This window comes from Schistosoma haematobium, chromosome 7, assembly GCF_000699445.3.
Source record: "Schistosoma haematobium chromosome 7, whole genome shotgun sequence".
In the NCBI taxonomy this organism is placed as follows: Eukaryota; Metazoa; Platyhelminthes; class Trematoda; order Strigeidida; family Schistosomatidae; genus Schistosoma; species Schistosoma haematobium.
The window spans coordinates 18276904-18302159 of NC_067202.1; the positions used below are offsets into that span (position 1 = coordinate 18276904).

The following is a 25256-nucleotide window of genomic DNA, read 5'->3' on the forward strand; positions in this document are numbered from 1 at the left end:
TGTTTGAAATATAGTAGGAACACTACTATATTGATTATTCATGCTAGAAAGAAAATAAAATGAGATATGTATTGATATAATCCTCAACAAACAGATTCGTTCTTCACGACAACAATGTTTACATTCAATAACTCCTCCTGGAGTCCCTCCAGAGGCTACTGCCGGTCCCAAGCCCGGATGAAGGAGGAGGGGTGGGTATGGGGTTAGCGACCCCATCCCGTAGAAAAGTGACTCGCTAAAGGACGCCAACTGGAAAAAAATCATTCAAATCATTTAAACTCTGCCCCGGGAGTCAGAAGGTTTTCATTTAAAAGAACTATGACGCCTCATGATGAAAGCTGAGTTCCTTCGGAAGTCACGTGGCCGATGCCCCTTCTGGCAACCAGATTAACCATTTATTTAGGTACATAGAATGTTCGTACAATGTGGGAGACCTGGGGAGTCTTCCAAATTGCTGCAGAAATGAGAAGATACAGCCTAGAGGTGCTTGGGATCAGTGAAACACATTGGATGCAATTGGACAACAGCGACTAGTGTCAGGGGAGCTTCTGCTATACTCCGGCCATGAAGAAGAAAATCCCCTTTAAGCAAGGATGGCAGGGTAATCATCAACATTTATATTATTATTATTATTCACAAACATCTTATGGGTACATAAGTGTTGTGAAGAAACCATTTCGGGTTTCTTCAAAAAATGCAATAATACACAATTTTCAATAATGTTAGCATCATACTTTCTATAATTAAAAAGAATTTAGAGTAATAATAGTAGAGTTGTTAAACAGATCCAAGAAAACGTTTATAGCTGTGAAAGGAAGACAACGTGCATACATACATACAACAAATTCAAAAAAAGTAACCTACCGGATGTTAGGCTTAGGACAGATACTTCGAATAGAAAATGACACTTTTGTTGAGTAAGGATATAACAAAAGTTTGAGAAATGCAAACCATTAAACTTCCAGTTTGTAAAATGCACTTCAAGTATTTGTGGAGAGCAAAAGTCTGCTGTATTTTGTACAGTCTTTCACACATATTAATACTGGTCTTTCAGTAAAATTTTTTGATTACGTTTGACAAAAAATTAATTGAATAAAACTCAGTATGACAACTAGTGAGAAGAACCTGATATAAACTCATACGATTTATGTTCTATGAATGCTGTAGTTTCAAAAATTTCAATTTCGTATCCTGATAAGGATATACTTACATTTATATAACGTATGATGAGCGCATATTTTTTTTAACTGACTATACATCACCAATGTGGGTGAGGAAGTCCATTACAGATGAAGAGGAATGGTGTTACATCAGAGCATAAATTGAAGTCAAACTTTGAGCTTAATGCAGAATCTGAATCACCATATCGTGATAATCAGATATTATAGCTACTTTGATTAGTGTAAAAATAAATTTAACTCGACCACATTTATGTACTAAAAGAAAACACTAAAGATTATCAGCTAACTATATGCATTAACGAAGTACGTTTACGTATTCTTTGATTCTAACTGCACTGTGGTGGACAAACATTATAAATTTTTACTATTTTTATTGTGAATTTAGCCTAGTCAACTTAATCCATCATACCCATATACTCGAGCTTTTACCTCCACGTTATATTAACTTGATTAGTCCACAATAGATATACGAAGTCGAATGAAATACATATATGTATTGGTAGTACCATGCGATTACTCAATGTCATTTATCATGAACTGAGTTCATCGGCTGAAATACCGAGTGAAAAGGTGGATTAATACTATGTAGTCGCCATCATACTTGATGGCAAAACTCTGTAAGATGTAGAATCCTTCACGTACTTGGGTAACATCATCGATTAACGTGAAGGATCTGATGCAGATGTAAATGTGAGGATTGACAAAACGAGGAAAGCATTCCTATAGTTGAACATATAGAACTGAAAACAACTATCAATCAATATCAAAGTCAGAATCTTCAGTACGAACGTCAAAACACTTCTACTGTACGGAGCTGAAATGTGGAGAACTACTACAATAATCATCATGAATGTACAAGTATTTGAAAATAGTTGTCTACGCAAGATACTCAACATCTTTTGGCCGGATACCGTCAGTAACAACCTACTGTGGGAGATAACAAACCAGCTTCCATCTGAAGAGGAAATCAGGAACAGACGATGGAATTAGATAGAACATACATTAAGGAAATCACCAAAATGCATCACGAGGCAAGCCCTAACTTGGAATCCTGAAGGAAGGCGGAAAAGAGGAAGGCCAAAGAACACAGTACGTCGGGAAATAGAAGCAGATATGAAAAAGATGAAAGATGGAAAGGATTGCGCAGGACAGGGTTGGATGGAGAATGCTGGTGAGCGGCCTATGTTCCTTCACGAGAAGTAACATGCATAAATAAGTAATTCTTAACTATTAAAATAAATTAATACTCGTCCAGTCAAAATCGTCTACTTGAATCTTTACATAATCCATTTCAATAGTTAACATCCACTTTCATTAGCCTACAAAAAGGACTAATCTAAAGACAGTAATAAGTAACAAAGAAGCAAACACTCTTTAAACGTATTCATATTTATATTATTTGTTAAGGGGACATAGACTGGATTAGAGCATGCTCAATGCACGATTGCTTTGTTGCACGCTGATTGGATAAGAATTAGCCAATCAGCGTTAGCCAATACTTTGTGAAGCTCTCTAGAAATCTTCTCATGTGAAAAACTATAAATATACTAACGTTTTCCCTATTGTGCTTCTTACTTCCATCTAACCTTGTTATTTGAAATATAATCTCTTTTCCTATTCAACCGTGTTCTAATGTGGGGGGAACTTGTCGAGTGAATCAGTGTCCGAGAATACTAAGCAATAGGAATAGCTGGGTTATAACCGTAAGAAAGAGATTATAATATTATTATTACATATAATAAATACAATCGTTTTATTATTATAAAGAATATTGAAATGATTTAAAAATACATTTTGTTTTACAATTTAAAAAATATCAAAACAATAACAACACCCCTCCTACACACACACACATACACACACGTACACAATTGCAATTTTGTTTCCTTTTATCTACTTTACTTTATTCTGTACATTGAGTGATGATGATAATGATAATCATAATTCATAAGAAAAATGCTTAGCAACTTAAATATTAAAACAATACAAATTAGTAATAATAATAATAATAATAATAATAATGGTGGTGGTGGTGGGATTGAATTTCTAGTGTTACATAATGATTGAAATCATGCATATCTATCTAATCATATATCATCAGTAATTACAAGTGTACTAACATCATCATCATCGTCGTCATCCTCCTTCTCATTCTCATCAGTATCAACATCAGCATGAATACCATCACACTTAATGTAGAGACATTTGAAGAGCAAACTGTAAAAACATGTATACACGACAGTAGATTCAGTGTGTGTGTGGATGTGTATTCATGTTTATGTAATGTAGGAATAGTAATAAATGATTCCAAAAAGAAAACAAAAAGAGAGAGAAAGAGATTGTTTTCACTTAATTACAATGAAGATGAATTATCCTGAGTACAAGTATATAATTGAACGAATAAATGATGAAATGGATCATTTTATTTCATCAATAAGGTTTTGATAAAGATGACGGAGTTATTTCATGTGATGTTGTTAAATATCCACTATGTAAACTACCTGATGCTGGACCAGCTGTTAAATATGTTGTCATTGATTGTGGTACATTAGCGATAAATAAAGAATGACCTTGATCTCGATAATCTGCCCAATTAGGATATGTTTCAAGAATTGAAGTCACCTTTAAAAAAAAAAGACAAAAGAAGGAGAAAAATCAAGGAGATAAGTAGGATCAAGATGCTCTACAAGTGTTTGGAATTCGACAGCACCTTAACTAGTAACACATCTTTTATAGTCGAAACGTACTACTAACCCAGTGAAATCAAAAACGAAGAGATTCGAAGATATATTTGATAGTCTATCGATATATCGAGAAGTGACTGATCTAAGCTGGTTAATGGTTGTAGGAGAGGTCGAGGATAGAGTACCCACTCGTGATCTGATGCGGATGCATGATCGAGCACCTTCAGTTAGTTAAGTTCATTAAAACTAATGCGATCAGCATCAAATGTCAAAGACTTATAAAGCTATTGATATAAGGGATTTACTTAAGCTCTTCATCCAGAGCATTTTCGATTACTGAAATATAATTCACTAGTTGATACTTATCTAACTACAATTCAATTTATCATGTTTAGTATTGTAATCATCAATGTCATATATGATTTGTTTATTAAATATACAAATTGTGCTAATAAGGTTGTTGGTGAAACTTTAGAAAAACTCTCGGAGAATCCAGAAGAAGTTGGGGAGGAAATACTCTAAAGTATAAAGCTATTTTAAGTTGGATCAAACGATTCAATGAAGAGAGTAAAGACCGTAGAAGTTATTAAAAGGAAACAACAAAGTTGAACTCTGTTATTGATAAAAAAAGACGTAAGAGACATTTAGTTTTCCTACAGTCCGAATGATTGCTAGTGTAATGAATTCGGGGAAAATTTCCTGTGTACATCATTCTAACAAAATATTAAGGGTCGAGAAATGTGACATCTCAAAAGTCGAACTTCTGGTAACTATCGGTGATCAATTGTACAGTGGAAACAGTCAGTCAGCTACAACGTAGGACCAGGAACATATATGCATCGGTTCAAGTTGCCATACTTCATTAGCACAAGATGAACACCGGATTCATGGAAGTAGTTAATTTAGTGGTTGTAATATATAAAAGAAAAGAAACGAGAGCGTTGAACTTTGTTATTGATGAAAAAAGACGTAAAAGACCTCTCGTTTTTATACTGTCATAGGTGACGTAAGTTGGCAAAAGCCAAACGAACTTTCTGAATTCGTGCAGGAAATTCTTCAGACACCAACCCATTTGGGCCGATCAGACTTCCAAGATACGTGAAGTTGCCAACGCGTTCGACTACTTCATTCCCTATCCTTAATTCAGGTGTTGATGAAGGCCAGTCCTGAAGCAACAACTTGCATCTAGAGGAATAGAAACGCATCCCAAACATCCTGGCATTGCTGTTCGGTGCTACCAAGAGACTCTGCATTTTATCAGCGTCTTCAACGAACAGAACTATATCATCTGCGTATTCTAAGTCGATAATTGGATCTCTTGGAAGGAGATCAATGCCCGAGAATTCAGTAGACGGAGATAGTAAAACAGAATTCTGAATAAATTGCCAGTAATATGAAGTGGATAAGATTGAAAGACATACTCTTAATTTTGTCAAATGAAGCCCTTTTATCTTAACCATGATTCGTGAATTTATTCGACAGAGTGGTATATATACAGTTTGTTAAAATGTGTACATTATCACAATTACCTTAGCACCATATACAGCACTGTATTGCATAGCTTTTAATGCCTTTATGAGATAGGCTCGAGTTTGTCCGGGTTCTCGTACTGAAGATGGGAAACCATTTTGGAGCATACGTAATATAAAACCGATAAGATCATGTTTTAAAGCCTAAAAATAGGGAGAGAGAGAATGAACAACAAATAACCACAACAATATAATCAGTTAAGTGACCACACATTTTAAATATCGACAATATATTTTCTCAACAGTGTTTTCGTCGCATAATGCATATGGTGAGGTAATGTAAAGTTTTTGTATTTCACCTTGTATGCTTCAAGTTTACTGTACTTCTGCCTTATTTTGTTAGTCACTCATCATCAACGTAGAGCCTGTGCTTTGACTCAAGAAGCCATACCACATTGGCATAATGAGACTAATCAAAGATATAGTAAAAGTTAGATGGAGTCATACCATCTTCAACAATGTAGCGATGTCAGTCTGACTGTAAAAGTACAAGCTTACAACGCGTAAGTGAAAGCAAGTTTGTTGTATGTTTGTGAAAACTGACCCATTTGAGCGGAGAATGTTTTACAACGCTTTGTATCTAGTCATCGCTGTCTCCAAAAGATTACTGACATCCAATGCCATTACCATGTTAGAAATATCGAAGTTTAGTGATGATCATTCAATCGGTATCACTACCCTATATCATCGACTCCAGTAGCGTGAGCATCTTCCAAGGATTCCATCCTTGTGGTTTTCAAAAAGTTCACTAAATGCTGACCCTGGTACGAGGCGGAAAAAGCGGAGAAGTGTTTAACCTGTGAAATGTCACCATGGTCTGAAAGGTAGCTGTATAGGAATAAGGGATCTGTCAGTACATCAGAACTCCTTGTTTAAAGTACTGAAAACCTCAAAGCTCAGTGACTTGAGACGTTCAGAGTAGAAGCAAGTGGCGATCGTACTATGGTTTTGTATTACATTCTTAATGAAAGTGAGTTGAACTAAATAGACGAAAAGAAATCTATTTGGATTATAACTGTAATTCAAGTCACCAATAATTAAAGAAGGAAAAAAGCAGTTCAGCGAAGAAAATTTTCTTTTCGACAATTTCATTTACTTAAGTTATACAATCATGATGATTGTCATAAATTTAAAATCTGATACTGAAAAGAGGTGAAAAAGTGGAAAGCTGAAGATAATTGTCCAACTGATAGCTGTTAAAAACAGAATAGTTAAAATAAATTACTATTATTATAGTCGTTGTTTTATTAAGTACAATGTGTTCACAAGTGACTAGCTTCATGTGGAATTCTCGGAATTCTAGTGAGAAGCCGTGACCAGTGGATCTAATCTGTGTTGGATAGAGACGGGTATCTACCTCAGTACAATGGAAGATAGTTGCGCAATATCGCGGATTGGTTGAGGTTAGACATTAACACCGTTAGATGCCGGTTGGCTCAGTGGTCTAGAGTTTAAGCGTTCGTGCATGAGACTGAAGGCCCTGAGTTCGAATCTCACGAGCGGGATCGCACTGCTGATGAGTCCCACGATAAGACGAAACGGCCGTCCAGCGCTTCCAGGTTTTCCATGGTGGTCCGGTTTCGATTGACTCATGAAGTTAATCAAAAAAGTTTATTAGTGGTTATTTTGTTATGCAATCATCGTTATCACGATTATTTCATTCATCTGTTTAAAATTTGCTTAATTTTAACAGTTGGATTCATGAGTCGACCTAAGCTAGACCATCATTGAAAATTTTGGAAGCACTGAACGGCCGTCTCATACTAGTAGGCTTGTTTAATTCTCGAAACTTATGCAAACTCTTCAAAACTTTCATCTAGTCAATTATGAATTGTCAATACTTGTCAATTGATCACTCACTCTATCACTTGTATATTGAAATTTTATATAAACTTCTTGACAACTTCTACACTGATCAATACATCCAATTTATAAGTTTTCGGGAAGTTCTACTCGCAGCTTTCTCGTGGTGGGGGTGTTGTTTACGAAATTGAGAGGATGGAAAGCGAATGTCCGTCTCTGTAACCGGCTGGGTGGATATGGAGGATCCACCCAAAGGAGTTGGAAAATCCTGACTACAAACCAATGGTGCACATAGGCTTCAGGATCCTGAGGGAACGAATGGCGTATGAATCAATTATTGGTCACCGGCTACCATGGGATTGCATTTCCTGACGTTGATCCACTGCCTTGTGGATTAGACCTTTAAATCGAAGACATCGGGTGTGTCCGCCTAAGGAAACTATCTGGTTCGGTTTGGGCAACCGGGAAGTATCAAAGTCCACATACAAATCAAGTGACTTGTGTGGTTCGCATATGGATTCAGTGCTCCTTTGTACCGATATTTATGTGTTCAAATAAATAACTTCACTAAACTACTGTCATATTTCATTATATTTTAGTTATTATTAAATCAATTTTTATTTCCTAATCTAATATCATTTCAATATTCATTTGAGTTCATATTATAATCATGTGTCAATGTGACATTTTAGTATGAACAGAGTTGTGAGAACAGTTGATAAGAAATTATGAATTAAAATGAATTCATACTGTGATGTGTGCTACTGATTTCTATGGATATAAGTAGTATGTATCATCAATTGAAAGTGAAATATCTGACAGCAGAAGGTTAAGAATATTGAAGAAAAGCGAACGAGAACAAAGCATGATTCGTATGGAAACGAATGAACAATAAATTCTAAGACGATTGATTGACATTTTGTAAATGAAGTATTTACTACATGATTCTCAGATTTTTCTAAAAGAGATTCTGTAATTGTGTGTTAGAAAGAGGTTCAGAGGTTCTGAAATCATAATGTATACGATAAAAGAAGTCATCCATATGACTCCATAATAGTCGACCACTGGAGCCATGATAAGTTCACGAAAAACTCTTTCAGTATCGATCACGTAGCTTCAATATTGTTTGTGTGCACTCCGGTTGTTGAGTCCACAAAATGCCACTCATGGATAACGACACGATCCAGTCAGTCAGTCAGTCAGTCAGTAACAACGTACAACTTCGTACATACGTACATTAGTTCGAGTTGCCACACCACATTAGCACAGAGATGCAGTTGTCGATTCAAATCACGTAGTGGTAGAGGCAGTAAGAGTATAAGCAGTAATCGGAAACATTAGGGTTTGAAGATGTTATTTAGAGAGTATAATCCAGTGAAATAAATTTGGAAAGAGAAAAAAGAGAGACAAGGAGGATTCAGGAGATTAGAATTTGGAAGAACACAAAGAGTGGATGCACCTGTGCCATTGAAAAGGACTTTGAGCCATGTTATTCAGGGTCACTAACCATCTGTTGCTATCATCTCGCGGATCGCAACCAGATAGTCTACACCTATCAACATGACTCAGTCCACTTGTCAGTGACTTCATGGATTTGTGCCATGTTTTGGTCTGGCCGCCCCTAGCTTTCTTCCAACCTACTCCTATACCACTGAACATAGCACGTCGAGGTAGTCGGTGGTTGGGCATACGTAGCACGTGTCTCAGCCATCTCAACTGATGAAGTTTCACCACTTCATCAATTGATTTGCCATCCTTACCTAGTACCCGTTTCCTAACAACTGTGTTACTTACTCGATGGTCCCATGATATACGAGCAATGTTTCGAAGACATCTATGATCGAATACTAGTAACCTACGGCACGATGCACATAACCACCTCTATGTAGGCATCAGTATGCTCTCCAATCACCCGTGTTACGGGTGCTTTTATTATCCAGTTCGCAACAATTGTTATAATTTGCTTTAGTCTCAATCTGAATCGAGTAGATGTTTAGATGGAAGTAGATAATACGGAGCTCGAACCTGAAACATAACGATTAATTTTTATAAAGTACAATAGAATAAATTATTAACACAATATAATCTGAAATCTTCTACTTACTTGTTCAATTAATGGATCAGAATATTGTGTATCAAATAGACAAAATAATGTTTCACCAATTAAACCTAATTCTTCACCAATACAACGATTAACAATACGAATTAAACCACTAATTGTATTACTTTCTGACATTGATTGTACACATAACTAAAAGAAATGAAATACAAGCAAACAAACAAATACACAATGAATACACTAATGAATGTCAATGTCTATATTTCATTATTATTTTGGATCATGTATAGTTGACTGTGAATCATATGGTTGATTGACTTTTTTTCTCGTTTAGATTAGTAGACCAGAGACACGTTGATAAGAATAATAATTTGTAGTCAGTCAGTTAGCTACAACGTAAGACCAGGCACATAAATGCATCGGTTCAAGTTGACACACCTCACTCACTAGCACAACAAGATGAACACCGAATTCATAGAAGTAGTTACTTCAATGGTAGTAATATAAAGAAGATTGTGTATAAAGATATAATACATGAAGAAAGAATTAGTTGGTAGAATGTAAGATATAAAGTAATTTAAACCTCTCAGTTTAAGGGGAAACAAACAGAGTATACACCTACGTCCTGACCTTTGTTATTACCTTGACGTGGTGGTCCGGCTTGCTTAACGTGATGAAGCAACCAAGCTATACTAGCTGGAACAACCGTCCCTCAAGGTCCTACCATGTCAGACAGGTCGGTTGAAGAGTGGTAAGACTAAAAGCAACAAACCCAAGGTCCGAAGGCGAAGTCGTACTGCTGAATGTACAGAGGTGTGACAGCAGTAAGGTGTTTCCTTCAGACAACCAGCATAACAACGATGCTGCCATCCACGAGAAGGGGTACGGTTAGAAAAGGTTGACCCTAAAAATGCACACCTCGCCTTGCCCCACAAATATCCGTCTCCGGTCGTAAGGTCTGAACAAGTACGGAGCTAACAAAAAACCACTCATAAAAATGTCGTATGTCACCGACCTCAAGCAGTTGTCCCTTGGGCACTGCGGTCACGCTCTCGGGTCATTAAGGCCACCTCTAATCCAATTTTCTTTTCAGGTACCTACAGAAGAACTCATCCACGATGCGGGCAACCGGGAAGTGATAGCCGCCCTCATACCTCTAACAGCACTCAAGATACACCTACGCGATTGTGATCGATTCTGAGCCATGTCACATAGAATCTTCAACTATTCGTTACGATAGTCACGCGGACCCCGACCACGTAGTCTGCATCTACCAGTATGGCTAAGACTAAAAGTTAGCGACTTCAAGGACTGATGTCACATTTTGGTTTGGCCACCCTTAACATTCTTCCAAGCATCCCCAACACTAGTCAGCATTGCGCGTCGTGGTAATCAGTGTTCAGTCATACATCACACGTGGAATGTAAACTGATTTCAATATCAGATTTTTAGAAACTTTCTGATACTTTTACAATTCCTTGGATCTGGAATTTCGATATTTTCTTAATCGAATTTGTCTCCATGGTTGTTTACGTGTACGGATATAACAGTGACGACACATTATTTGGGTTCATGGATAATCTGTGCTCGTATATGATAATTCACAAGATGTTGCTATGTTCGTGTATTGTGAAATACAGCTCTCCTTCTAACTTTCAAGAAAATATCAATACAATTCAGTAACTAAGCAATGATTTATAAAGTAGGGTAGTGTGATTATAGAACTTGCGTCACTTGTAGAGTAGTCGAGATACCTTTCTGACAACCAAATGATATGTTAACTGCACAGTAGTTCGCTCCTTCCTACTGTATGAGTATGAAATATGGCCGCTAAGAAAAGAGGATATTCGTGGGTTATCAATATTCGTTTATAGGCATCTTCAAAGCGCTGCTAGTGCTAGACTACTGAGTCTGGTTTGGGAATAAGGTAGTAGGTAAGGATAGAAAATTGACTAAAGAGGTAGTAGATCTCCATCGACTGAGGTAGTTGTGACACATATTACGTATGACCAGCCACCGCTTACCTGTATGGGCGATGTTATTTGGTGTTAGGAGTTCACTAGAGGAAAGCTAGGAAATCAGTCCATGAAGTAACTGACAATTGGACTTATAAATGTTAATAGGTATAGGCTACCTTGTTGGAGTCCACGTGATTATCCCAACTAATATCTAGAGACTTTGAATGACATGGCTCAAGATCGTTTGCAATAGTGCAGGTGCATTCATTCTTTGTCTTCCTCCTAATTCTAAGATTCCAAACTCCTCAGAACCCTTTTAGTTTTTAATTTACTAATTTAGATCTTGAATCGTATCTTCGATGGCTAATCTTTTTAATCATTATTCATTTCATTACAACTTCTACTGTTCTGGGATTTGGCCTGATGACTTCATATCTCTATGTTGATAGGGTATGGCAACTAGAATTGATGTACATTACTTACTTACTTACGCCTGTTACTCCCAATGGAGCATAGGCCGCCGACCAGCATTCTCTAACCCACTCTGTCCTGAACCTTCTTTTCTAGTTCTATCCAATTATTGTTCATTTTTCTCATGTCTATCTCCATTTCCCAGCGTAATGTGTTGTTTGGTCTTCCTCTTTTCCTTTGGCCTTGAAGATTCCGTGTGAGGGCTTGTCTTGTGATACAGTTGGGTGCTTTCCTCAATGTGTGTCCTATCCACTTCCAGCGCTTCTTCCTGATTTCTTCCTCCGCTGGGATCTGGTTTGTTCTCTCCCACAGTACGTTGTTGCTAATAGTGTCTGGCCAACGGATCCGAAATATTTTGCGTAGACAGCTGTTAATAAACACCTGTATCTTCTGGATGATGGCTTTCGTAGTTCTCCAGGTTTCTGCCCCATAGAGTAGAACTGTCTTGACATTTGTATTGAAAATCCTGACCTTAGTGTTGATTGACAGTGGCTTTGAGTTGTACATGTTCTTCAGCTGTAAACATACCGCTCTTGCTTTGCCGATCTGCACCTTCACATCTGCATCAGATCCACTGTGTTCATCAATGATGCTGCCCAAATATGTAAAGGTTTTTACATCTTCCAAATCTTCTCCGTCAATTGTGATTGGATTGGTGCATTCTGTGTTGTATCGCAGAATCCTGCTTTTCCCTTTGTGTATATTGAGACCTACTGCTGCTGAGGCTGCTGCCACACTGTTCGTCTTCTCCTGCATCTGTTGTTGCGTTTGGGATAGAAGGGCCAGATCATCTGCGAAGTCTAGATCATCCAACTGCATCTTAGATGTCCATTGTATCCCGCGCTTCCCTTCAGACGTTGACGTCTTCATGGTCCAGTCGATCACCAGGAGAAAGAGGAAGGGTGAGAGCAAGCAACCTTGCCTAACACCGGTCTTCACTTCGAACGACTTTGTCAACTGTCCTCCATGCACAATTTTGCAGTGTAATCCATCATATGAGTTCTGTATGATATTGACTATCTTCTGAGGCACGCCGTAGTGTCGAAGAAGTTTCCATAGTGTTGTTCTGTCCATGCTATCAAATGCTTTTTCGTAGTCAATGAAACTGATGTAGAGTGATGAATTCCATTCAATTGATTGTTCCACAATGATCCGTAGAGTTGCGATTTGGTCTGTACACGATGTACATACATACCAGATTGTAAGTTGTGACTGAATGGTCCTGACAGTGGTTCCTATTTTTACGTCGTAGCTGGGTTTGCCTATAGTAATGACTTATTCAAGCTATAGAGGTCGGGTAAATAGTTCCATTAGGTTGTACCATGCCAGGCAGGCTGGTTGCAGAACGGTAGGGTGGAAAGCAGTCAACAGTTTTTCACCTCACAACAGGAAAAAAAGGTTAATGAAGGTTAGGTCCAGAAATGTCAGTCTTCACCTTATACCACAGGCTTCCACCTAAGGCCGCAAGGCCTACTGAAGTACGGAGCTAATACATCACAAACTTCTTATAGATAAGTTGTGTATGACCGGCCTCAAGTAGTTGTCTTAAGGGCTTCACAGTAGTTTTTCCTGGTCGCTAAAACTACTAATATTCCAGTTTCTTTCTAAGGTCCTCCCCCAATAAGAAATATCCTTCGACGGTATGGGCAATCAGAAATCGACAATAGCCCTCACACCTCTAACAGAACTCGTGATCCTCTACACTATTATCGAATCCCCTCGTTACTTAATATTCATTTTATTCCTACTATCAAACCTTCTATGAAATGATGTCAGTCAACTTATTATTAACAAGTAAATTACAAGACAATTTATATCGTGAAAACCGGGGAGGATTGGACAACTTATTGATTGATTCTATTATGACGAGACTCATTAGCAGTATGTATCAAAAACTACCTTATACTAAGACAACACAACTATCTTATACTCCCATGCTTCACTTAATAACTATTTAACTTGAGTGACTAAATAAGAAAATTTGTAAAAGCTTTTCATTAAGAATAAAATATATCGCACTAAAACTTACTTTACTCGCTGACATCTGATGTAAAATGATGACAATCGCTTTAGCACCTTCTGGATCATCGACTTTTGCTAATAATTCTAAAACTCTATGTACATTACCAGATCGAGGTAAAGAATCCGTAAGACCAGGACGATCAGTCAGTACAGTTTTACATGCTCGAGTTAGTAATCTAACTAATAAAGTTGAATTTGGTAATTGATGTATTGCCTAGAAAATAGCAAAAACGGATATGAGATACAGGGATAGGAATTACGAAATAATAATCAGTATGTTAATGCATTATAGTTTAGGACGTATTGCAACTGTACTTTAATAAGAAAACAAAATATACAGTTAAAAAGTGATTTCTATGTCATCGAAAGTATGTCAACAAAGTGGATTAAGTGATTGTGACAATCAGCTTTCAATTATCAACTCCCAGATTACAATTCATATACAGCCATAAACCAAACATGCAGTTGAACTTGTATTATTGTAATGAATCAATAGACCTACATTAGAAAAATACATCGCAACAAGAGATGAGTTAAACGATACCTTACAGTTAGAGTAGTGTTGTAGTGAACAGAACACGGGTGGGGACAATCGAATGTATCTAGCATAAAATTACAGAGTTAGTTGGTAAAATAGAAAAAACATATAGCAAATCGTTAATTTGCAAAATATCAATCCATCATATCAACCTGGACTGTTCCTGTTGCAATCATCAATCCATTGTCTCACATTTCATTGTTCATGCGTTTTCTTACGAATTGCATTGTGTTTCCGCTCTTCCTTTCTTGATCTTCCCCCATCTTCTGCTGCCAGACATTATGTTTTTAACTCGTCATATACTACTTATATTAATATAAGTAGCACGCACCACAGTGTGTTAACATTATAAAAAAATATAACTATTTGTTAAATACTCATTACGAAATATACAAATTATTCATAGTCGATTTGGTTTCTATGATAACAATGTGTATCAGTTCAAGTTTTTATATTCCAATCAGTACAATGAGATTAACAGTAAAGTAATCGAAATAATGATGTGGTGTATGCCACGTATATCGACATAACACCAATTACAAGTGAAATGCTTGGGAACAGAACATTGGGAAGATCGAATCGAAGGAACGATAAAGTTTGAGACAATTGATGGACGATTTGCAAATGAAGTATTGAACTCATGGTTTCCACACTTCATGAAAGAACTCTATTAACATACAATTGATTGTCCTCACATGTGTTCTCGTTCACTACAATAGTACTAAGTAATTCATAATGAAAATGACTAAATATTGAATGTATGTTTCGAGAAAACGAAATGAAAAGAATGTATGTATGAAATAGCACTGGAAAGCTCTAAAAGGAGATAATACGTGAATGCATCTGAGTAACTATATTCAATGCTAACCCATGAAAAAAAAATCAAAATAACCATAAGAATTTATCTATAAATGGATCTCTACAGTTCATACATAACACAATACATCATACTAATTGTTCCTTATATTAATGTATATTGAGTAACTTCATGATTTGATTATAGACTTTTTTCAGTATAACTTCATTAATGAAGTACGGTCAGTCATCTACAGCGTAGGACCAGGCACATATATGCATCGGTTCAAGTTACCGTACCTCACTCATTAGAATAACAAGATAAACACCGAATTCATAGAATCAGTTACTTCGATGGCAGTAAAAAGTAGAATTCATATAACGATATGATACAGAAAGAAACAATTAGCTAGTAGAAAGAAAGATGTAAAGTAATTTTAATCTCTTAGTTTAAGGGAAGACAAAAAGCGTATACGCCTACCCCATTGTGATCGATTCTGAGTCATGTCACATAGAGTCTTCAACTGTTCGTTATGATAGTCACGCGGACTCCAACCAAGTGGTCTGCATCTACCAGTATAGCTAGGACTAGAAGTTAGTGACTTCAAGCACTGATGCCCCGTTTTGGTTTGGCCGCCCCCGTTGCGCGCAGTTGTTATGATGAATTACAAGTTTATACAATTGATTTTAACCCAAACAAAGTATGACTACATTTCATTCAACATCATTTAAATTAAAGTAGAATGAAATAAAAACTGATGATCCGATGGTTTGGAAATATTGTATCTGTGTAACAAATTGGGTGATCTTGACGAAATTTAGTTAGTAAACATTTCGGTATCAAGTTAGGTATAGTCAGCATAGGTTTATATATATATATATATATCACAAATGTGGATTGACCATTAAATGATTCAGAGAGCCCAAGACAAAGTTAGCTGAAGAGTAGTGGTCAGCGGTCAATCCAGACTAATTCAGGCAGTTACAACATAGGACCAGGCACATACATGCATCGGTCCAAGTTGTCGTAGCTCATTATCACAGCACGATGAACACCGGATTTATAGAAGCAGTTAACTTAATGGTGTAATATATAACCGAAAGATTTTGTGTAAGGATATAGTACAGAAAGAAACAATTAGTTAGTAGAAAGGAAGATATAAAGCAGTTTCGATCTCATAGTTTACAAGAAGACAGAAAGCGTAAAAAACCTACGCCATTGTGATCGATTCTCAGACATGTCACACAGAGTCTCCAATCATTGATTAGGATAGTCATGCAGACCCCAACCAAGTAGTCTGCATCTACCAGTATAGCTAGGACTAGAAGTTAGTGACTTCAAGCACTGATGCCACTTTTTGGTTTGGCCACCCCTAACTTTCTTCCAACCATTCCCAATACTAGTCAACATTGCGCGTCTTCGTAATCGGTGTTCAGGCATATGTAACACGTGGCTTAACCATCTCAGTCTATGAAGATTGACAGCCTCATCGACTGACTAAGTAAGTATGCAGATTTCACACGGTATGAAAACAATCCACTCAAAAAGATAGACATATTTGTGTAATTAAAACTATTGTGTACTACAAAAATGAAAATATTTCTTTTATATTTTTATACAAAACGGTATTCCTATTTAGTGAACTGAATGCAACACTACATTAGAGATCAAAGAATACACTGAGTATTCGATCATAGGTATCTGTTCCTTCATTTAAGTTACTTCAATTTAGGGAATCGGATAGTAGTAATAACAGTAGGCGGTTTCACTAACATTTATTCTCCCAGGTTTATAGAATAGATAGATTGTGATTAGCAATAAGTTGAGATGGCTGGGACATGTGTTACGTATGCCCAACCACCGACTACCTCGACGTGCGATGTTCAGTGGTATAGGAGTAGACCGGAATAAAGCTAGGGGCGGCCAGACCAAAACATGGCACAAATCCATGAAGTCACTGACAAGTGGACTGAGTCATGTTGATAGGTGTAGACTATCTGGTTGCGATCCGCGAGATGATAGCAACAGATGGTTAGTGACCCTGAATAACATGGCTCAAAGTCCTTTTCAATGGCACAGGTGCATCCACTCTTTGTGTTCTTCCAAATTCTAATCTCCTGAATCCTCCTTGTCTCTCTTTTTTCTCTTTCCAAATTTATTTCACTGGATTATACTCTCTAAATAACATCTTCAAACCCTAATGTTTCCGATTACTGCTTATACTCTTACTGCCTCTACCACTACGTGATTTGAATCGACAACTGCATCTCTGTGCTAATGTGGTGTGGCAACTCGAACTAATGTACGTATGTACGAAGTTGTACGTTGTTACTGACTGACTGAGTGACTGAGCAATAAAACCCAAATGAATGTTTCATCCTTGTTTGGACTCATCATCTAGATGTGAGTATGTGTTTATTTACACAAATGTATACATTAAAGATTGAAAAAACTACTCCCTTATAACAATCAATCAAATAAATATAAGATTTCTTTTATTTACTTCAATCCATTTTTCCATACATTCATTTAAGAATAATTCCGGATTACGTAATGTCCAACCAGGATGTGATATATATAAATGTAAATAGACATTAGCTATTTGAATTGGACCAAGACATGCAACATATTGAGCAATTTCATTTGGTTTATTTTTATTCTCTTCATTAGCTTTCTTAGCTATTACTTCTGTATATGGTACTTTAAATGAATCGGATAAATTCCATTTGATATTACGATCTTCAAGTTGTGAATGATAGAAACTATTAAAAAAGGAATTAAGTAGACAATGTGTGTGTGAATGATTAAGATATTGAAATAAAACAAACATCAATTCAAAAGTTTACAAAATCTATTAAATAAATATAGATTATGGTTAAGATCATGAGTCAGTTGAAGCTAGACCACCGTGGAAAACCTGGAAGCATTGGACGGCCGTTTCGTCCTATTGTGGGACTCCTCAGCAGTGGGCATCCACGACCTCACCCCGTACGAAATCCGAACCCAGGACCTACTGGTTTCGCGCGCGAGCACTTAACCACTAGACCACGGAACCGGCATCCAACGGTATATAGACTATACATAGACTATTTGGTTGGGATCTGTGTGACTATCATAACCAATGGTTGGAGACTTTGTGTGAAATGGCTGAGAATCAATCATAATGGTGTAGGTGTATACACTATCTGTCTTCCCTTAAACCGTGAGTACCAAATTGCTTTATACCTTTCTTTCCACAAACTAATTCTTTCTTCCTGTACTATATCCTTATACACAATCATTCTTCTATATATTACTACCATTGAAGTAACTAATTCTATGAATTCGATGTTGATCTTGTTGTGTTAGTGAGGTATGGTAAATTGAACCGATGAAGATATGTACCTGTTTCTACGTCGTAGCTGACTGACAAATACACAAACTCAGGGGGACATTAAGTAAATTTAACAAAAATTTAGCGTAAATCTTTAAAATGTGTTAACCTCCATGAAGATCTTCTAACTCCCAGAGCAGATTTTAAATGGTTTGAATTATTTTTTCTGGTTAGCGATTTTTAGCGAGTTAGTTTTCTACGGGATGGGGTCGCTAACTCCATGCCCAACCCTCCTCCTTTATCCGCGCTTGGGACCGTCTAGCTTCGAGAGATATTTCTCGGAGTTCTAGTGAGAAGCCATGGCCAGTGGAGTTGGACTTTGTCAAGTGTGAGGTAGTTGCCCACCAAGGACAATGGAAGATGGCTGCACATTATCGTCGACTGGTCGAAGTTGGACATTAACAAAGTTAGATGCTGGTCCAGTGGTTTAGAAGTTAAGAGTTCGCGCGCGAAATCGAAGTTTTTTGGTTCAAATCCCGTGTGCGGGATCGTGGATGCATGCTGCTGAGTCTCATATTGTGACGAAACGGTCATTGAGTGCTTCCAGGTTTTCAAAGGTGGTCTAACATTGATCGATTCATTATTTATAGGCTCTCAATGGAATGTCGCATCCACCGTGAATGAGTTATCTCCAAAAAAACAGTGTGCTCAACAAGTTATGAATGTTCTGAGATAATTTTCCGAAATTTCGTCAAAAGCTTAGTAGTACAGTTTGTGTATTTATTAGACAAATTATGTATATCAATTATATACAAACATAGAATAACCATAATTAAATTTAAGATAAATAAAAACCAATTAAGAAGCAATGCTTTTTATTCATGAAGTATGATATGGAGAGCTAATCAGAAGTAGCCTAATGAAAAGTTCAATCGGTGGCAATCAGAAGTGACCTAAAGGATAAGTTCATTTCATTGGATAGGAAATGGATCAGTTTCCTAAGGATTAAATTGGTATATACATGAATGAGTATTTGTACATCTTATTCGGTAGTCCAGTACATTTTCTCGCACAAGTATTCAGTTGGGTTGGGCGGTTAGCGCATAGCACACCGTGTATCAGTATTAGATTTTGGACACTGCTCGCCACAGAAAATATTAATCAGTTATTCAAAAGTAAATAAATGAATGAAACTGTGTCTTATTGATTGAAGAACTTAAATTTAACTACCATCTAGTGGTAGGTTAAGATCCTGTCTCAGCTATGACTTTAAACGTTGTTTAGTATTACAACTGAACCTTCAAGTTGGAAAGTTTAGACTAAAGTTAAGTCTTTAGTTGGTTAAGTAGGACTGAACTAAAATGAAGTGGATATGATTCAAGAGCATAATTTTAATTTCTTGACTACATAAATGATCAATGTGTTCAATTGCTTTAGTATTCGAAAAATGGTCAGACTTATCATTGACACAGATCCAGTATTAAAATGACATTTCACATTGAAATAAGAAGAGAATTTAGCGTTTGATGAAGACTGTTAACAAATAAGATGATAACAGTAAGACATAAAGCTGACCTATGTAATAAGTGATGAAAATCGGTAAAAGCGGAGTTAGTCAGTCAACAACTATCCATCAACGATGATGATATTTAAAGATGAATTTAATAATGATCACGACGTTCAACTAGATTATTCGTTGTTTTGATACTAGAGCATTGACGTAGATCAGTCAATCCTAAAGCATATGATTTGCACTCAGAGGAAGAGAAATACATCTCGCAACTAGTAACCCGCTTAAAACCCATAAGAACTAAATTATATCAGTAAAAAATCTGAAACCAAAAAATATATAACTTAACAAGTCATTACCTGTGTGTTTGTTTATTTAAAATTTTAGTTAACATACTACGTAAATTAGAATCCCATATCACCTCAGGGTTTTCATGATCAGCTGAAAAATATTTTAAAAAAATAAATGAGCGAATAATGATCTAAGTAGAAGTAGTGAAAAAGAACATGTTTAATGAATATGGATGCCCAAACTACGGCACAACATGGTCCATGGAGTCAGTGACTATTGGTGTGCGTTATGGTAGTAGATGGAGACGTTACATGAAATAGTTCAGAGTCTTTCATAACGGTGCGAATGCATTGAATCCTAATCTTCATTTCGATCTTCGATTGCGATATCCCTTCATATATAACTTTCCACTGTCTTTTCAAGCCATATTCCCATGGTTTAGTCTTTCACATCAACATTGGACGAACCAATCATATTTGAGATAACAGGTCTTGAATTATGGCGTGAAATACATTCATCCATTTTGGCATTATAGCTAATATCAGTTCGTGATAAAAATCCTAACCCTAACGTTCATGTGCAAATCAAAATCCCAATTCCTCATACTAATTTATCATTCTCATTTAACCCAAGTAGGAGGACATTCCCAAGGTCACTTTAGGGTCACTCAAAGGTTATCCATAAATTATAGTCTCATCAACATTCATTTATGCCAGTGACAACTAGTGGAGCATAAGTCGCCGACCAGGATTCTAATCAACTCTATACTGGGCTCTCATTTGGAATTGTTTCCAATTACTATTTATTTATTTGATGGCTCCCTCCGATTCTTGATGCAATGTGTTCTTTAGCCTTTTTTGTTCCTTTCTCTTCAGGCTTTCAAGTTAGAGCTTCCCTAGTAGTGTAGTTTGATAACTTCTGCAATGTATTTATGCATACTAGACAATATTAATAATATCTGCTTCTCTAGATAATAAAGTAAAGAAAAACATACACACATATATATACACATTCTGGATATAACTTACCATCGAATAACGCTAAGAATGTTTCCGGTTGATCTCTTAATGTATCAACAAATACATTTGGTAAATATTGATTCATAATTGCTTGTATACGTCGACCAAATTGTTTATTAATTAAACAATGTGATATTAAATCTACAGTTGCATGACGTGTTTGTTGTTGTGATGATTGACATATTATTTCCATTAGATAAATTAAACCACCAGCATAAATGAATTCTTTCAATAATAATGATGAAGAAATTAAATGTTCCATAGTTTGTATAAGTACAAGATGAGCTAAATAGAAGAATTTCATAGCATGGAAAAGTAAATAAGATAATGAGAGTAAATTTGATAAGAAGGATATGTAGCTCAAGTATTGCTTAGTTCTCTGAGATAAATAATCTAATTATGAAAATTTTATTGTTGCTCTGGAAGTAAAAGTAGAGCGCTGATGACCTTGTACAAAATGACTTTGACTAAATCATTATCAGGTGGGATCGTAGATACACGACGTTGAAGAGGTTCATACAAAGACGAAACAGTTATTCAGTGCTTTCAAGTTTTCAATTGTTGTCTTAGATTAGTTCGTCCATCTAAATAAACCATCTATTTCAGAGAACTTAACAACATCAGAAATAAACAAATATTTCGGGAGTAAAAATAATAATAATTCACATCTGTGAAACATATTTAAAATATGAGTTAATTTATTTATACAACTACCATTATACCAATCAGAAAATCTAACTCATAGGTTTCGTTTCTGTTGAGGATGTTAGATCCCCAACACCTCCCTCTTTTAATAACGTATGTTTCCGGAGTCCACTTGCATTTTGACCGTTTGTCGCCGTTGTCGGAGTGACCACGTTCTGGGTCGTAGATCGACCAGTCGATGTGCTTCATCTTGTGTCGGAACTGTGGGTAGGCTAAAGGTATCTCATAGGATGTCAAGAGGGAGATTCCCCTCTGTCGATGGGCGAACTAGGGCTAACCGCTTGCGTAGTTGGTTCCGATGTCGAGTCCACCTGTATTTTCCTACCTCTACTTCGTACATGACATGGTCTACATTTCCGACCACATGTGCTTCAGTCCAGGGACCATGATTTGGTCTGTAGTAACGACAGAACACCGGACGCCCGAACTCGTATGTTGGCAGCTTCTGGGACTTGGTCAGTGATGGCGATAGTATGGTTTTCGGAAGCATCAGATTGTGGGCCGTCCTCAATTTTATTCCCATGTGGATTTCTGCTCGGGTAATACATCACTAGCTGTCGTTCTGTGAACAAATAAGAAGTTTTGCAGTGTTTCCACTGGCATCCCCCCCTTTCAACTTGATTACAGCTCTCTTAAATGTATGGCCGTTTGATTGCGGGTGGTAGGGTGGAGAGCGGAAATGCTTGATCGATAGGCGTTCGCAAGATTCTTGAAATTGACTTGAGGTGAACTGCAAACCGTTGTCCGATACGATTATATCCGCTGGTCCGTTACGGGAGAACATCTCAGTCAAAAGTTGCATCGTTTGGTTGGTCGTTGGTGGCATGACGGGAACGATTTCTGGCCATTTCGAAAAGGCGCCAACCACGACTAGATAGGTATTCCCATTGGTTGGGCCAGCAAAATCGAAATGTATCTTGGACCAGGGATGCTCAGGCCGGGGCCATGGGACCGGCGTCATTTTCGGATTACATTTCGCCGCTTACTGACATTGCGTGCATTTACCTACTAAATCCACGATGTGTTGGTCCATGAGGGGCCAATAAGCATAGCTTCTGGCGATGGATTTCGTTTGTTTTATACCAGGATGACCAGTGTGGAATTGCTTTAGCACCCTTGATCTTAGGGATTCTGGCACCACTACTCTATCTCCAAGCATCAAGCACTAATTCCCGACGCATAATGAGTCCGACGGTGGTAAAGCTGATTCAAGTCACCATCGAGTCCAGTTGACGGCCAGTCATTGGTGACGTATTTCGTCGCTCTCTTAATGATGGAGTCGTCCTTGGATGCAGATTGTATTCCAGCTGCTGAGACTAGCGAAGCACGAATAGCAGATGTCAGTTAACATTGCGCGTGGTCCTCTGTCATTAGGAAGGCAATAACTGCATCTTCGTCGGCCGTATGGTGTTCGTTGGTAAGTCGTGACAGGGTGTCTGCCTGACCAAATTGTTGGGTGCGCCGGTACTGAATGTCACAATCATAACCAAACAGTTTCTAATCGACAACTATTAGCAAAGCATATTTTCTTTGCTAATAGTTGTCAAGAAAGAAGAAGCAAGAAGGCAGCAATCAATATCAGCCGAACAAAAGGAGAGAAAGTCAAGGCACAAACCGAATACATAGGGGCAAACCAGCAAGTGAAAAGGAGTATCAGAACCGACAAACGTAAATATGTAGAAGATTTAGCAATGACGGTGGAAAAGACTGCAAGAGAAGAAAACATGAGACAATTGTATGATACAACGAAGAAACTCGCTGAAAATTATCGTAAACCAGAATGACCAGTGAAAAGCAAGGAAGGCAAAGTAATTACCAACATTGAGGAACAGCGAAATAGGTGGGTAAAGCACTTCAAGGAACTCTTGAATCAACCGAACCCATCGAAGCAGCACCCACGGACCTCCCAATCAATGTTGGCCCACCGACAATTGGCGGAATCAGCATGGCCATCAGACAAACCAAGAGTGGAAAGGCAGCGGGACCAGATAACATTCCAGCAGAGGCACTGAAGCAAATGTAGCAATAACTGTGAAGGTACTCTACATTCTCTTCAGCAAGATTTGGAATGAAGAACAAGTACCAACAGATTAGAAAGAAGGACATCTGTTTAAGGTACTCTAAAAAAATATCTGGAAATGTTTAGAAGACATGCATTTGTTGTTTTCTTTATGAGTAATTATTTAAAAAAGATTCTGAAAGAAAGATTTTGTCATTATTCAAGTTCAATGATGAATGTATTTTCATAGATTCGGTCAATATCAATAAGTTGATAGAATTGTGATGTACGCTACTTATGTCGACAGATATAAGTAGTATGTAATACCACTCAGAAGTGGAATGCCTATCAGCGGTAAGTCAGATGCATGTAGGAGTATGAGTGGAGTACTAAATACTACTTACCGATATGCTATTGTCTACTATCATAGTCTGAGTATGATTGTTTTTCTGTAGTACAGTTCGCCACATAAATTGATCTTGTGCATTTGAATCAATTGGATTAGTCAACTATTAAGAGCATGAATTATGAGTTAGACCGAGGATAGTAGATTATAATGTGAAAAGGTAATACATCAATCAGAATTTAATGGTCATTACGAAAAATGATTAATTAAAGAGAGGGGAAAAAAGCATACAACAGTATAACATTAATGTTAAGTCAGTTTGGTTAACAATTACAACATACCTCTTGGAAGAACTAAGAACAACATAACTAACGAAGTTAATAAATGAGATGCAGCCATATCTTCAAGACATTGTGGACTTGTAGAAACAGCTTGAATAACCTATGAAATATATAGATCATATCATACATTTAAATGAGATATCCCATAAGCATTCAATTGAATAAGGTGAAATAAATTTACTCAACATAAAACATTGTTTAATACTTGTAAAACTACCTAGTGGGAAAGCCAATTTTCTTTTCTAACTTTATCCAAAATGGATCACCACCTCCTATACTTACTTACAACTGTTAACCATCGTGGAGGAGCTTAGGCCATCCACCAGGATTCGAGACAGTGGATCATCTCCTTTGAATATATGTTGATGAAGTTTTGTTCGCTGAGATGGATGGTTTGGTAATGGAGCTTTAATCGTTCTTCTGAACGACTAAATTTGAGTAATATAAACATTTAGTTATAATCAGTTACTATAGAAAAGGTTTTGCACGGGAAATTCGTTTTTAATTTGTAGACAGTATTCATCACTAAACGACATCGGTCAGTTGTTTACCATTTAAAGTTACTAGATAGCTACAAGATGAGAAGTGTTTTATAATCATATAATCTGTTGAGACGCAATGAAAGGTTTTCTCTATTTTAGACTAAGATTTATGCTTTTAGAGTGTCCGTCGGTTTATTTATTTCATTGGA

General features: G+C 37.0%; 1 protein-coding gene across 1 annotated transcript in view; it reads right to left on the reverse strand.

Annotated features, from left to right (window-relative positions):
• Positions 1 to 1753: 1753 nt before the first annotated feature.
• Positions 1754 to 25256, reverse strand: part of DNAJC13 (DnaJ sub C member 13) — a 115436-nt gene continuing 91933 nt past the window's right edge. Inside the window, exons 38-45 of the mRNA XM_051208428.1 lie at positions 24566 to 24665; positions 21184 to 21459; positions 20224 to 20305; positions 17545 to 17803; positions 13715 to 13921; positions 9302 to 9448; positions 5395 to 5538; positions 1754 to 3803 (exon numbers count right to left, since the gene is read on the reverse strand). Coding sequence (XP_051064596.1) covers positions 3612 to 3803; positions 5395 to 5538; positions 9302 to 9448; positions 13715 to 13921; positions 17545 to 17803; positions 20224 to 20305; positions 21184 to 21459; positions 24566 to 24665 — 1407 coding nt within the window. The 3' untranslated portion in view covers positions 1754 to 3611. The remainder of the gene's footprint in view (positions 3804 to 5394; positions 5539 to 9301; positions 9449 to 13714; positions 13922 to 17544; positions 17804 to 20223; positions 20306 to 21183; positions 21460 to 24565; positions 24666 to 25256) is intronic.